Source organism: Moschus berezovskii, chromosome 21, assembly GCF_049115385.1.
Source record: "Moschus berezovskii isolate FMDL1 chromosome 21, NW_MosBer_1.0, whole genome shotgun sequence".
Lineage (NCBI taxonomy): Eukaryota > Metazoa > Chordata > Mammalia > Artiodactyla > Moschidae > Moschus > Moschus berezovskii.
Window position 1 is genome coordinate 27,895,817 of NC_142480.1, and position 15,606 is coordinate 27,911,422.

Sequence of the window (15,606 nt, forward strand, 5' to 3'; positions counted from 1 at the left end):
TCAAGCCAACCTTTTCACTCTCCTCTTTCACTTTCATCAAGAGGCTTTTGAGTTTCTCTTCACTTTCAGCCATAAGGGTAGTGTCATCAGCATATCTGAGATTATTGATATTTCTCCCAGCAATCTTGATTCCAGCTTGTGCTTCTTCCAGCCCAGCGTTTCTCATGATGTACTCTGCATATAAGTTAAATAAGCAAGGTGACAATATACAGCCTTGATGCACTCCTTTTCCTATTTGGAACCAGTCTGTTGTTTCATGTACAGTTCTGACTGTTGCTTCCTGACCTGCATACAGGTTTCTCAAGAGGCAGGTCAGGTGGTCTGGTATTCCCATCTCTTTCAGAATGTTCCACAGTTTATTGTGATTCACACAGTCAAAGGCTTTGGCATAGTCAATGAAGCAGAAATAACATACTTGAAAATATTTTTTGCTCAAAGGAAGAATTAAATAAAATCTGTGTTGCTTTTGAACTGTGGTGTTGGAGAAGATTCTTGAAAGTCGCTTAGACTGCCAAGAGATCAAACCAGTCCATCCTAAAGGAAATCAGTCCTGAATATTCATTCAAAGGGCTGATTCTGAAGCTGAAACTTCAATATTTTGGCCACCTGATGCAAAGAACTAACTCATTGGAAAAGACCCTGATGCTGGGAAAGATTGAAGGCAGGAGGAGAAGGGGACATCAGAGGATGAGACGGTTGGATGGCATCACCAACTCGACGGACGTGAGTTTGCGCAAGCTCTGGGAGTTGGTGATGGACAGGGAAGCCTGGCGTGCTGCAGTCCATGGGATCGCAAAGGGTGGGACACGACTGAGTGACTGAACTGACTGACTGATGTTTCTAAAGGTAATGCTTTAACTGATACACAGAAAAGAGCTCCCAGGTAAAAGCAGCTGGGGTAGGAGAGATCACAGGAATGAGTTAGTGGGCTGGTAAGAAAGATAAGGGGGCACATAAACAGTGACAATTAGTCAACTAACCTTGTCATTTATTCAATCAATATTAATTGCATAAGCCATTGCCCAAGGTACTCTAAGAAATACTATGATAAATGGGGAAAAAATCATTGCATTCAGGCAGCTTACCGCCTAGTTGGTAAGATAATACCAACACAGATAAAACACTCATTCACTGATCAACATTTCCTGAGTGACTATAGGAAGGCAGAGTTCGGCACTGTGAGAAACACAGAGATGAATGAAACAGAGGCTTTACTCTCGAGGGTGTAACAGTTTGGTAGGGAAGATAACATAAGTTATGTAAGTTTTGAACAGAGAACATAAGAAGTGCTATAGAAATCGTTCAGATAAAATGCTATGTGAATTCCAAAGAGGGAGAAATGGTTCCTAACTGCGAGATGGGAAAAATGGCAAGTAGTTGGCATTAGAAAAAAGAGTAAGCAGGACCAGGGTACCCAGTGAATGGGAAACGAGGACATTCTATGTGAGGGTCAACTGTGTCTTATATTAGAGAAAGTAAAGGCAGGAAAGAAGGGCAGTGGGTATACAAGGTTTAGGGGGAGCAATCCCAGGTTACACGAAGGAGTTTAGTGGGAAAGAAAAGGAAGTCGAATCACAGCGGGGCTCAAATGAGAAAAAGCTTGAAAAAGCTTCTGTGGTTTGTGGGATATGGGACATAAGAAAAAGTAAAACACAGAGTATCCTAAAAGAGTTCTAAAGTCAATGATAAGAAAAAAGGAAAGTGAGGTTCATAATTAGAGAAAAATAATTCAGGTAGGTCTAGAAAGGCAGACATGATTCTGTCAGGCTGTTCCAGATTATATTAATTGATGAAAGCCATGATTCAAGCCAGGCGACTAAGTCTTTGGTTGGTGCCCTTCCCTCTAAATCCTGGGAATTGGCTCAATTTTAGTATTTACTTAGAAATGTTAGGTGTGAACTGACCATGGCTTGAATAAAACTACACTTCAGGACCTAAGCCTGTAAGAAATATACATATACAGAGACAATCACCAATGCACTTGTCCCCTCAACATACCCTCACATTCTTTCTGGTAGGTTCCATCCCTGGGTCAGAAAGATCCCCTAGAGAAGGAAATGGCTACTCACTCCAGTATGCTTGCCTAGGAAATCCCATGAACAGAGGAGCCTGGCAGGCTGCAGTCCATGGGGTTCCAAAGAGTTGGACATGACTGAGCGAATAATACAACTTTCCTAAAGCCCGAAGGAGACTGCTTCTAGGCTGCCTTCAGGTCTTCCCTAGGATGTATAAAGAGGCCCAAAGCAATCTTTCAGGAGTCAGAAACAAACAAACAAACAAGCAAAAGCCTTGAATACAGGAGAAACCAATCTAGACCACTGTATGGATACTCACCACATAGGGGTGCACAGGTTTAGGCATATTCACAGACAAGTTTATTTTTATCAGAGATAACCTAGATTAGAATATTTACAACCTAAATGGGTTGAATGGACTAGAACTAAACTTAGTAAATCCATCAGTCAAATGTTGCTGGGTTTTCTATTAGGGCAGCATGATGTAGAGCTTGACAGTATAAGCTTTCAACTCAATCAGAACTAATACAAACCTCAGCTATGACTCACTGTAACTGTGTGGCCTTGAGAAAGTTACTTAACCCTTCAAAAATTTAAGAAAGTAGACATAATATAACACCTGTGATCCGCAAATAAAAAACTGATACAATGAAAACTGTCATTAAGTGGCAGTTTGTTAATAACAGCCAATCATCATGGTATCTGTTTACACAGAAACGTACTGTCTTTAAAGAATGAGTGTTTTCTCAGAAAAGGAAACTATAAACAAAATGAAAACACAACCTATGGACTGGGAGAAAATATTTGCAACTGATACAACTGACAAGAGCTTAATTTTCAAAACATATAAACAGCTTATACAACTCAACAACAACAACAAAATAACCCTATTAAAAAATGGGCAGAAGACCTAAATAGACATTTTTCCAAAGAAGACAGATGGCCAACAGGGGCATGGAAAGATGCTCAAACTGCTAATTATTAGAGAAATGCAAATCAAAATTACAATGAGATACCATCTCACACCAGTCAGAATGTCCATTATTGAAAAGTCTACCCATAACAAATGCTGGAGAGGATGTGGAGAAAAAAGGGCATCCTCTCACACTGTTGGTGGGAACGTAAATTGGTGAAGCCACTATTAAAAACAGTATGGAGGTTTCTCAAAAAGCTAAAAATAAAGTTGCCATATGATCCAGCAATCCTACTCAGGCATATATCCAGAAGAAACTATAGTTCAAAAAGATATGCGCTATGTTCACAATAGCACTATTTACAATAGTCAAGACAATGGAAACAACCTAAATGCCCATCAACAGATGAATGGATAAAGAAAATGTGATATATATATATATTATATATATGCAGGGGTTAATAGTCAGCCGCCTGTTGCTCTGGCTAAGCCATGAGAAAATCTCTATGGGAAAAGAATAAAAGCAAAATACAGCAATACAGCATAACCCAAATGAAAGTACATTGGGTTGATCAGTTGGGGTTGTCATGCCCTGCTAAGCTAAGGAAAAACATAGTGTGGACCTTGGAACGCTGGGTCAGCGCAAGTCCAGACACTGCTTGTGCACACACTAAGATGCTTTCCCAAGGCATATACGGGTCTATGACCTCCAGCTAGGCGATACCCCTCGTACAAAAAAATAACAAAGATAGTTTAAAGTAATCAATAAAATGGGAGACGTGACTGGGAACACAGAAGGCTGACTTCATCGCAACACAACAGATACTCTCTGCCTGCCAAGACCCGAAATAAAAGTGATGTCGCTCCGAGGAACGAGGCTCTTGATCTAAGAGGTCTTGAGTCCACTGGTCCCATCTTTAAACCTTTAATTCTGTCTCTAGTTTCTTTTTCCCAAACTGCGTTGACCACTTTCAATCCCTACCTGCTGTGCTGGCTGCACACACACACACAGATATATACACTCCGTGGTTTTAGTCGTGTGAGCCAGGCTCCTCGGTCCATGGTATTTTTCCAGCAAGAATACTGGAGTGGGTTGTCATTTCCTTCTCCTACATATATTTTTTTTTATATATAATAGGGGTTCCTGGGTGGCTCAGTGGTAGAGAATCTGCCTGCCAGTGTAGGAGACACAGGAGATGTGGGTCAATCCCTGAGTCTGAAAGATTCTCTGATGGAAGAAATGGGAATCCACTCCAGTATTCTTGCCTAGAAAATCCCATGGTCAGAGGAGCCTGGGAGGCTACAGTCCATGAGGTCACAGCCAGTCAGATGTGACTGAAGCAACTTAACACGTGTATATATAGGAATATTACTCAGCCATAAAAAAGAATGAAATAATGCCACTTGAAGCTACATGGATGGACCTAGAGAATATCATACTAAGCAAAGTAAGTCAGAAAGAGAAAGACAAACACCATGTGATATCACCTTTATGTGGAGTCTAAAACACAACACAAATAAACATATTTACAAAAGAAAAACAGACTCACAGACATAGAGAATAGACGGTGGTTGCCAAGGGGAGAGCGGGATGAGGAAGGGATGGAGTAGAGAAGTTTGGGGTTAGCAGATACAAACAACTATATATAGATCAACAAGATCCTACTGTACCACATAGGAAACTACATTCAATATTCTGTGGTAAACCACAACAGAAAAGAATATGAAAAAGAACATATGTATGTGTATAAGTGAATCACCCTGCTGTACAGCAGAAATTAATACAACATTGTAAACCATCTATACTTCAATTCTAAAAAAAAAGAAAAAAGAATGAGTGCTTTCAATATACTTTTAATTATAAAAATATGCACATTTATTGAAGAAAATTTAGACAATACTGATAAATAAGAATTTCAGTGTCATAGTTTAGATATAGCTAAGTTTCTGTATTTTTAAAAGCATCTTTACTACTTGGTCCACTTGTTTTTTAATGGATCAGATTCGGGAAGTGAAATATATGTTAACTTTCCATAACAAAATTATGGAACACTAGAAATTCCATTTTCAGATCTCTTTCCTGAGAAAAGACAAGGCAAACTAGGTGTGATACTATCTTAAAATGCTCCACAATGCATTCTATTTATTCTTTAAGCCTCATCTCTGTGAAGTGTTTTACAAATCCCTTCAAAGCTATAACCTCTTCTTCCTGTGATCCTCCATATCATGGGGTTTATATCTCTCAGAGCACTTCCTCGTACTCCACATTATAGCTAACCATGTTTCTTTTCTTACCTGCCACTCCCTCTCCTTGCCCTTCCCTTTGCTCTGTCTCCTAAGACTGGGACTTCTAGTTTTCAAGTATAAGTGATATACAATAATATACACAGGTGTGCAATACAGTGAGTCACAATTTTTAAACTTTATGTTCCATTTATAGGTATTATAAAATATAATATCCTTGTAGCTTATATTATACATAATATTTTGTATCTCTTATTCCCTACCCCTATACTGTCTCTCTCCACTTCCCTCCCTCAACTAATAACTACTAGTGTGTTCTCTGTATCTGTAAGTCTGTTTCTTTTTTGTTATATACACTAGTTTGTTTTATTTTGGGGATTCCACATAAAACTGACATTGTACAGTATTTGTCTTTCTCTGTCTGACTTCTCTCACTTAGCACAATACTCTCCAAGCCCACCCATCTTGTTGGAAATGGCAAGTTCTCATTTTTTTTTTACAGCTGAGTAGTATTCTGTTGGGTGTATGTGTGTAGACATATGTATGCATACATATATACACATACTCACCACATCTTCTTTATCCATTCATCTGTTGATAGGCATTTAGGATGCTTCCATATCTTGGCAATTGGAAATAATGTTGCTATGAACATCAGGGTGTGTTTTTCTTTTTGAATTAGTGTTTCCATTTCTCTCAGATATGTATCCAGGAGTGGAACTGCTGAGTTATATAGTAGTTCTATTTTTCAGTTTTTTGAGAAACCTCCCTACTGTCTTCCCAGTGGCTGTACCAATTTACATTCCCATCAACAATGTACAAGGATTCAGATGGGACTTTTAACCTGGGGACAGCGAACCTTCTGAAATTATACATAAATAAGGACAGCAAAACTTGAAAGATGATGCTGTGAAAGTGCTGCACTCAATATGCCAGCAGATTTGGAAAACTCAGCAGTGGCCACAGGACTGGAAAAGGTCAGTCTTCATTCCAATCCCAAAGAAAGGCAATGCCAAAGAATGCTAAAACTACCGCACAATTGCACTCATCTCACACGCTAGTAAAGTCATGCTCAAAATTCTCCAAGCCAGGCTTCAGCAATATGTGAACCGAGAACCCCCAGATGTTCAAGCAGGTTTTAGAAAAGGCAGAGGCACCAGAGATCAAATTGCCAACATCCACTGGATCATGGAGAAAGCAAGAGAGTTTCAGAAAAACATTTCTGGTTCATTGACTATGCCAAAGCCTTTGACTGTGTGGATCACAATAAACTGTGGAAAATTCTGAAAGAGATGGGAATACTAGACCACCTGACCTGCCTCTTGAGAAACCTGTATGCAGGTCAGGAAGCAACAGTTAGAACTGGACATGGAACAACAGACTGGTTCCAAATAGGAAAAGGAGTGCGTCAAGGCTGTATATTGTCACCCTGATTATTTAACTTATATGCAGAGTACATCATGAGGAACGCTGGGCTGGAAGAAGCACAAGCTGGAATCAAGATTGCCGGGAGAAATATCAATAATCTCAGATATGCAGATGACACCACCCTTATGGCAGAAAGTGAAGAGGAACTCAAAAGCCTCTTGATGAAAGTGAAAGAGGAGAGTGAAAAGGTTGGCTTGAAGCTCAACATTCAGAAAACAAAGATCATGGCATCTGGTCCCATCACTTCTTGGGAAATAGATGGAAAAACAGTGGAAACAGTGTCAGACTTTATTTTGGGGGGCTCCAAAATCACTGCAGATGCTGATTGCAGCCATGAAATTAAAAGACGCTTACTCCTTGGAAGGAAAGTTATGAAAAATCTTGATAGTATATTAAAAAGCAGAGACATTACTTTGCCAACAAAGGTCCGTCTAGTCAAGGCTATGGTTTTTCCCGTAGTCATGTATGGATGTGAGAGTTGGACTGCGAAGAAGGCTGATCGCCGAAGAACTGATGCTTTTGAATTGTGGTGCTGGAGAAGACTCTTGAGAGTCCCTTGGACTGCAAGGAGATCCAATCAGTCCATTCTAAAGGAGATCAATCCTGGGTGTTCATTGGAAGGACTGATGCTGAAGTTGAAACTCCAATACTTTGGCCACCTCATGCGACGAGTTGACTCACTGGAAAAGACTCTGATGCTGGGAAGGATTGGGGGCGGGAGGAGAAGGGGACGACCGAGAATGAGATGGCTGGATGGCATCACCGACTCTATGGACGTGAGTTTGAGTGAACTCCGGGAGTTGGTGATGGACAGGGAGGCCTGGCCTGCTGTGATTCATGGGGTCACAGAGAGTCGGACACGACTGAGTGACTGAACTGAACTGAACTGAGGACAGCAAACCTTCTGAAATTATAGGTACAAATACATTTCCATTTATACATCAAATTACCAAAAAAAGGTCCAAGAATCAAAAAAAGGTTTGGAACACTTGTCTAGGGGAAAGACTTGATTTAACCATCCCTGGATCCTGTACAGTGCTAAGCACCTACCTTCATATGGATAGTATTTGTTGCTTTGCAACCTCAATTATACTTCAATAAAAAAATAAAAAAGCACAAAAGAGAAATGAAAACAAAAACTTGAAGCAGCAGCAGTAGCAACAGCAGCAGCAGCTACCTACGATGGAGTACAGCACAAACTGAGTTGATGAATTTTCCCCAAAGGCAGATTTTAAGAATGACAACAAAATTAAGAAGTAAACACTGTTTCTTCATTTTAAAAAATAATTAAAATTCATCAATAAATCATAAAAGCAATGTTAGGTTTATGTTTAATGCAATCTTATAAATATGTTTTCCTCATTCTAGAATCATTCTCTTATCTTATTGCAAAAAATACTGCTTCTGAATGGTGCTTAGCAGGGGCTAGGGCTAGGAGGGAATTCAGAGTTATTGTTTAATGGGAAAAGAGTTTCAGTTTGGGAAGATGAGAAAGCTCTGGAGATGGATGGTGGTGATGGCTGCACAACAGTGTGAATGTACACAACGCTACTGAACCGTCATGCACATTTGCCCAAAATTCTAAAAATACTGCTTTTTATTCTCATCTAACGTTAATTACCTATTAGAGGGGAGACTCTTCATCAAAGGTAAGAAATAGAGAGATACTAGTTAAATTTTAGGAACTTAGAAAGAAATCCTCAAAGGAGAAGTAAATCTTAACCCCAATCTACACATTGTTTGCTTTAGAGTATAAGCACAAATTAAACAGGGTGATATCATCACAAATCCTGTCCAGACAGAGGGGTTATTATCTGAATAAACAAAGGAAAATTGCTTAGGGACATCAGTTTATCTGTGTGAAGTAAATTAAACTTTTTCAAGGTACCAATTCACAACTCAGGGAATAAATAATAATTTAGCCCAACTTTATCAATATTATCTACATAAATAAGAGTTTTGGGATCTTGCAACAGGCATTTCAAAGTTCAAGGAGTACAGCTTATTCAATAAACAGTTAGTGATCACTCTCGATATTTAAAAAATAAAAGTCCCAAAACTACTTTAAAAAGAAAAAAATACAAACTATTTAGAACTCTGACCACAGAAAGGACAAATTACTTTCCTGTTTTACTGCACTTTACTCCCATCTCATGCATTATAATTTGCTCCAAAAAGTAAAAGCCTCAGGCTCCAGAAAGGTTATAAATCTATTTAAAATATCAAAAGTAGTCATAATTATTATTAGTATCATAATGATACTTTCAAAGAATGCATACATATTATCAAATACCTAGTTTCTAAACTTTTTGGTGACTTGTCCATGATAGCTCCTGGTTATTTATTACCAACATATCGCTTCTCGGCCTTTTGGCTAAGATCAAGTGTATTTATAACCAACAAATAATAGATTTGAAAAGACATTTTAAATTCCATTATTTTCTTCAAAGTCCTTATATGTAAATAAGAGAGATTTACAACTATTTCTGCATTGGAATCTAGGAAAATCCTTAGAAACAGATTCAATATAAAAGTTAATACTAATATTTAAATTCCATTGCATAAAAAGATATCCACTACCATACTGAAGTGTTATGTATTTTGTATTCGATATAAACTAACATGTTTATTGCTCTCAACTTTAACATTAGCTAACTGGCAGGATGTAAAATTTTCCCATAGTTGTATTTATTAAAAAGCCAAAATTTCCCAGTATTTATTCAATAAATATTACTGAGCGCCTGCCACGTATCAGGTACTACGCTGTAAGTGCTAAACGACTGTGAACCAAACAGCCAGGTTTTAAATAAATAATACTTAAACACCACTTCTTTTCAAAAATGCAGACTTACATCACTACCTTTTCAAAGTATCTTTCTTTATATTTTTGTAAACATGCTTATTCTAGCAGTTCCTTGAAACTTTTGTTCATGAATCTGATCTCTAAAGATAAATTTATAAATGATAATGTTTGTAAGACATAAAAATGTTTGCCTATCATAGAGTTTGTTTTACTGTATGACAATAACAAAACATCAAGGATACCACAAATTCCATTAACTGTAAGAGTTACCTGAAATGGGAATATTCTGTGAGACTGATAACTGCACGTCTCCAGTTCCTGGTGGCATGTCAACAACCAGATAGTCCAGTTGACCCCAATCTACCTAAAAACCAAGATGACACAAATAATATCACTTTAAAAACAAATGCAGTGAATAGTGATGTAAACAAAAAAAAATTAATAACAAATCTAAAATAATAGCTTTCACTTGAGCGATTACTAAGTGCCAGGGACTATGCTGAGGGCTGATATGGATGTATAAGAAACCATGGATGTATAAGAAACCATCTTTGCTTCTAGCAGACCTTCTCTGACTAATAAGGTTAAGTTTTCAGATGATCCCACAAAACACATACATACCATAATGATGAGCTCATTGCACAATGGACTTCAGGACCAATAATCTATTTTCACTGAGAACAGCCCTAATTTTACCTAAGGAGGTCTTAGCTTTTTGTCCTTCGAGTTTTTAGTAGTGTTTCCTGTAGCAGATCCTACTATAATTTTTAATGTTTATTATTTTTTATTCATAAAATACACTAATAATGAAAACTTAAACTTGATAAGAAAATTTTATAAATATAACTAGATTTCCAAACTATTAACATTTGATTATTTCTTTTCAGGCACTTTTTTAAGTACCTATACCTAAACAACTGCTCAGCCCCAATTAGATAGGTATCAAGGATATTTTGGGGCTTCCCTAGTGGTTCAGTTGGTTTTTAAAGAATCTGTCTGCAACACAAGAGACATGGGTTCAATCCTTGGCTCAGGAAGGTCCCCTGGAGAAGGAAATGGCAACCCAATCCAGTATTCTTGCCTGGGAAATCCCATGGACAGAGGAGCATGGCAGGCAACAGTCCATGGGGTCCCAAGAGTCAGACACAACTTAGCAACTAAACCACCACCACTACCAAGGGTCCTTCAAGCTCTTCTCTCTCCTCAAATGGTTCTTCCTTATGAATCCTCAGTTTCAGCCAAAGGCCGTAGGGTCCTCTCAGTTGCCTAATGCAAAGACTTGGGATCATACTTAACTTGTTCCCTTTCCCTCACCATTTATATTATGCTTTCTAAAAAATCTATGAAATGTATTTACTTCTCCTTCTGCATGGCCAAGAATCCAACATGAACCACAGACATTTATCACCAAAATCTCCCAACCAATTTCCCTGTATCACCATTGCCCATACAGTCTATTCTTAATACCACAGAAAAAAATGATTTGATAGTGCAGTGGTGTTTTGTTTGTTTGTTTGTTTAAAACTCCTCTATTGCTTTTAGAATAAAGGCTAAGCTTAAGCTTTAGAACTTCTGCCTGGTCTTCTTTACTTGCTAATTCCTCCTCATTCTTGAGGCTGCAGCTTGAAAGTCACTTCCCATAAATTTCATTACAGATTAGACATGGTGTTCCTATTATGTAGGAACAATTCTTCTAATCATTTGTTCATTAATTCAACCAACAAATGTTTACTGAGTACCTACTATATATCAGGCATTGAGCAAGGTAATTAATAATAGAATAATGTCATCGTCCCTAGTCTCACAGAGGGAGAGAGATATTCAACACAAAATGATACAACCTGTGCAAAAAAGGTTAGTGAGAGAAACTGAAAGATCAACACAGCTGAAGAGCAGTGCAAGAGGAAAGATGGCATTCATTTACTATTGCTTCAGTATCTATCTTCTCAGGAAACTGTAGATGACTTAGAATATCTAACACAGAATGGACATATAGGAGATGCTTAAGTTTTCTTTCAAGGAATGAATGAATAAATACATACATGCAAATACTTAAAGTTTTTTTTTAAAGGAAATGGAAACTATATCGTGTATCCTGCTTCTTAAAACTTAATAATGTGAAATAAGCCTTTTCCATAAAATCACATATTCTTAAAATGTGATATTGGGCCTGATTGATTCATTTCTGTTTTAACATATTTATTCAACATATATTTACTGAGAAATGATTTCAGGCACTGTTCCAGGTGATGAATGGACAGCAATGAAAAAAACAAAGTCCCAGCCACCAAGCAGCTATAGTTTTAGTGAGAGAAACAGGTAGATAAACAGAAAGACAAAGTAAAAAGTACTACAAAGAAAACAAGCATCCCTTTCTATACAGAATTACTTGGTTCCTGATTCGGATATATTCAGATCAAACAGGAAAAGACATTTTAAAAGTCTTCAATTTCTGAGTTTCAGAGAGTGGGTAGTAAAAGTTCAGACAGCTATGAATTTATCAAAGGAGTTCTTTGAGTCTCTTCAGTTCCCAGGGTCAGATAGTGAGGAAAACATGAAGAAGAGAGAAAAGGAATAGAATGTGGTGTAAGGGACTACCTTCGACAGGGTGGTCAGAGCCTGAAGTGAGAAAAATAACATGCAATTCTTAGAGAGCATTCTAGGCAGAAGCAACGGCAAGTGGAAAGGCCCTGAGATGGGGATATGCTTGGTACATTCATGGAATAGCTAGGAAGGCAGCACAGCCTTTCTAAAACAGCACTCCTCCAACCATCAGTCTCTTTCCTTCTCTGAATGTGTTTTCCTTGAAAACATTTATCAATATCTGACATGATATACTGACATGTCTTTTAGGAATTCTATGATATTTCTCAAACACAAGTATTTGATACTGATTTAATGACACATTTTAAGAGAATGATGAAATGATGAACATGAAGTAGTTCATCTTCAATATGGGGTTTCTTGGTTTGAAAACAGTTATCCCTAAGTTACCCATGGCCATCATCTATGAAACTATTTACAAAAAAGATAAAGGAAACTTTTCATTTTACATCCTCTGCACTGAAACTCCTACCACTGGCAGACTGACAAGCCTCTTTGTTTCAGAGGACATCAAATGACTGGTGCCAACAATTTATAATTGTTGTTGCTTGGCATGTAATCGTATTTATCACATTGGCTCCAATTTCTTACATCTTTAAAGAGAATTCCTATTATATTTTCAAGGAACTAAAAATACTACACTGTTAAGGCAATGAATTTCAAATGACTCTTAAACTGAATTCAAACTCCATGGGAAAAATAAAAAACCTGGCCCAGAACCCTCATCATACATAGTAGGCATTTCACCAAGGCTTGCAGACTTGAACTGAACTCAGTATCTGACTTCCAGTTTTATGGCATTCACTAATACATAAATATATTGCTATTAATGAATATATAATAATTTAATATAAAATTAACATAATTAACACATTATTGCTGTTCAGTCATTAAGTCATGTCTGACTTTTTGTGACCCCAATTAACAAATAACATATTAATATAATATTGAAATGAAATATTAGTTGCTCAGTCGTGTCCAGCTCTTTGCAACCCCATGGACTGGGGCTCACCAGTCTACTCTGTCCATGGGGTTTCCCAGACAAGAATACTGGAGTGGGTTGCCATTTCCTTCTCCAGGGGATTTTCCTGACCCAGGGAACGAACCCGGGTCTCCTTGCATTGCACACAGATTCTTTACCGATTGAGCCACCAGGGAAGCTCTCAAGGAATATAATATTAATATATTAAAATATACTGTCTCCCAGAAAGTTCCAGTTCTCTTGTAAAAGAACTACCGAAGCATTGATTTTAGCATGATTTGGGGATTCTCTACATTCTATTCAGTGTGGATTTACTCACATAAATTATTTATTACTAAATGCAGGGAAATAAGAACTAGCAAAATACCCAGGCATCTAATTTAGTAAAACCCAGCAGCAGATCCCGGCTTCCCAGGATACTTAATGGTAAAGAATCTGCCTGACAATGCAGGAGATACAGATTCAATCCCTGGGTCAGGAAGATCCCCTGGAGAAGGGAATGACAACCCACTCCAGTATTTTTGCCTGAAAAATCCCATGGACAGAGGAGCCTGGTGGGCTATAGTCCATGGGGGTCTCAAAGAGTCAGACACGACTTAGTGACTGAGCACACAGCACTGCAGAAGATCCAGACTTTGTGTGTCATGGAGCACACACAACTTCATGGTGTTCTCTAAGAGTAAGAACGCAAAGCCAGAAATGCAAAACTAGGTACAAAAGTAAATATTTATTTAGAATGTAAAAGAAATCATCATAACACGTTAGCACCTTAGAGTTCCTTTCTCTGAGACCTCCTGAACACCAGAAATGCTTACACAGAAATTGTCCCTGACTGCAACCGGCTTCAGCTTTCCACTGACAACATTCTACAACCCAAGACCGTGTGTAATCCTGAACTTAAGCTTCATTACTTTCAAGGTAACTCCACCTCTGGTAAAACCTTCTCAGCTCCCTGGCAGGCTCCAGACTTAAAGGATCCCAGTGGGACAGATTAAGTCAATCCAGAAGTGGAGTTACCAAGGTGGTTCAGAGATGCCCTATGGATAAAGAGGCAGTGCTGCAGCAGAGAACCCAGCAATGCAGTTAGGAAGTCAAACAGGTGCATTGTATCTGAAGGGGCACATAAACAGCATAACAGGAGAATTTTTAAAAAATCCAGTGGTCAGGGCAATTGAGAAGGATGGGATGTGGTACAGATTAGGGGCAACAGTTCAGACCTCAGTCTGCCAACAGAAGCTCTGTGCAAGATGTCTCTTTTACACAGTTATATGTAACTTTTAATGACCTCTAAAGTTTTTGAGATACAAGACTTTTGGAATCAAATCAGTCACTGAGCTTTTTTCCAAAGTCATTCAAATAACATTAGAACAGCTGTTTTTTTGTTTGTTTGTTTTATAAATATGTATTTGCAATAGCTAAAACAGCACATCTTATGGTATTGCTTTTTTAAATTGCTCTTTCTCTGTTATTAAGACAACCAACACTTAAAGGTTATGCCATCAGAAATAATTACTAAATCTCTGTTAAATTATTTTTATTTTTTGTCCTTATCTTACTATTTCTCTTTTTTGTCAACCTTATTCAGGGAAAATATTTCAGCTAGCACCGACTGGGGTAATTTTAGGCTAATATGTCTTACCCAAACAATATTTTGTGTTTTGTATTCAAAATAATGCCTGATAATCAGAGAGAAACCCAAACACTCAAATAAAGGTAATTCCCTCTTTACTGAGGAATGACAGGGAGATAAAAGAGTGTCTTATATTTGGACAGATAAGGTTATGAAGACAGCGGGACATCAGTTATGAAGAGTATGGTGCTATGAAAGGGTAAAGATGGACCACTTCCTTCCACCGATACGTCTATTAAAAAGCTGACCAAAGTGGCACCTATCAAGCCTCGATGCAGAGGATGCTGGGAGTACGAGTGCAAAGTATCTGAGTTGTAAGTGTTAAAAAGAAACGGCCCATGGATGCATTCCATTTTTAGCTTCTCAGCTGGCTGGAGCAGTGTACCACAGTCAGCCTCCAGTGTAGCGGTTTCCATCATGAGCACTACCCAGGCGATGTTTAAGCACCACAAGGTCCAGACGCACTTTTCCAAAGCAAAGGCAGAGACTCCCAGCTATCCTAGGTTTGCGAGCAAGGCGAATGGGAGCAGGGTGAAAACAGCATCAGCCAGGGTGGGCCCTGGGTCCCTGTGGATTCAAGGAGGAACATCACTGCCAAGAAAGAAGAGCTAGAGTTATGACCCGCTGGAGCCAAAGTGGTGGCCAAGAAGAATTACACTCATGAGGACAAGAAAAAGGTGTGACTTTAAGAACAAAAAGACAAATCACGAAGCAGGAGAAATGGGACAAAAATCTAGATTGAATGATTTAAAAGTGGACTGTATCTCAAAAACCTATTCATACAACACTTAAAATATTCCATTGGTAACAGAGCAAATGCTAAAGGAAGCTTGCTAAGTCAGACATTGCTTCTTTCCTTCCTGTCTGCTCTTAATTAGTCCTTGAATAGTTGGTTGACTCTTATGCCCACTTGACTCATAATGAGTAGATCTCAATGTCATGTCCTGACATCTGACTCTGGTCATCCATATGTTGTTCCTTCTATCC

The 15,606-nt window shown here is 38.3% G+C and overlaps 1 protein-coding gene across 2 annotated transcripts in view; it reads right to left on the bottom strand.

The window, feature by feature from the left end:
- Positions 1 to 15,606, bottom strand: part of NUBPL (NUBP iron-sulfur cluster assembly factor, mitochondrial) — a 258,493-nt gene that overhangs the window by 82,123 nt on the left and 160,764 nt on the right. For both annotated transcript variants that reach the window (XR_016035623.1, XM_055418221.2), the window contains exon 7: positions 9,674 to 9,767. Coding sequence is in view for 1 of the 2 variants with exons in the window: in XM_055418221.2 (XP_055274196.1) it covers positions 9,674 to 9,767 (94 nt within the window). In the remaining variant the exon portion in view is untranslated. The remainder of the gene's footprint in view (positions 1 to 9,673; positions 9,768 to 15,606) is intronic.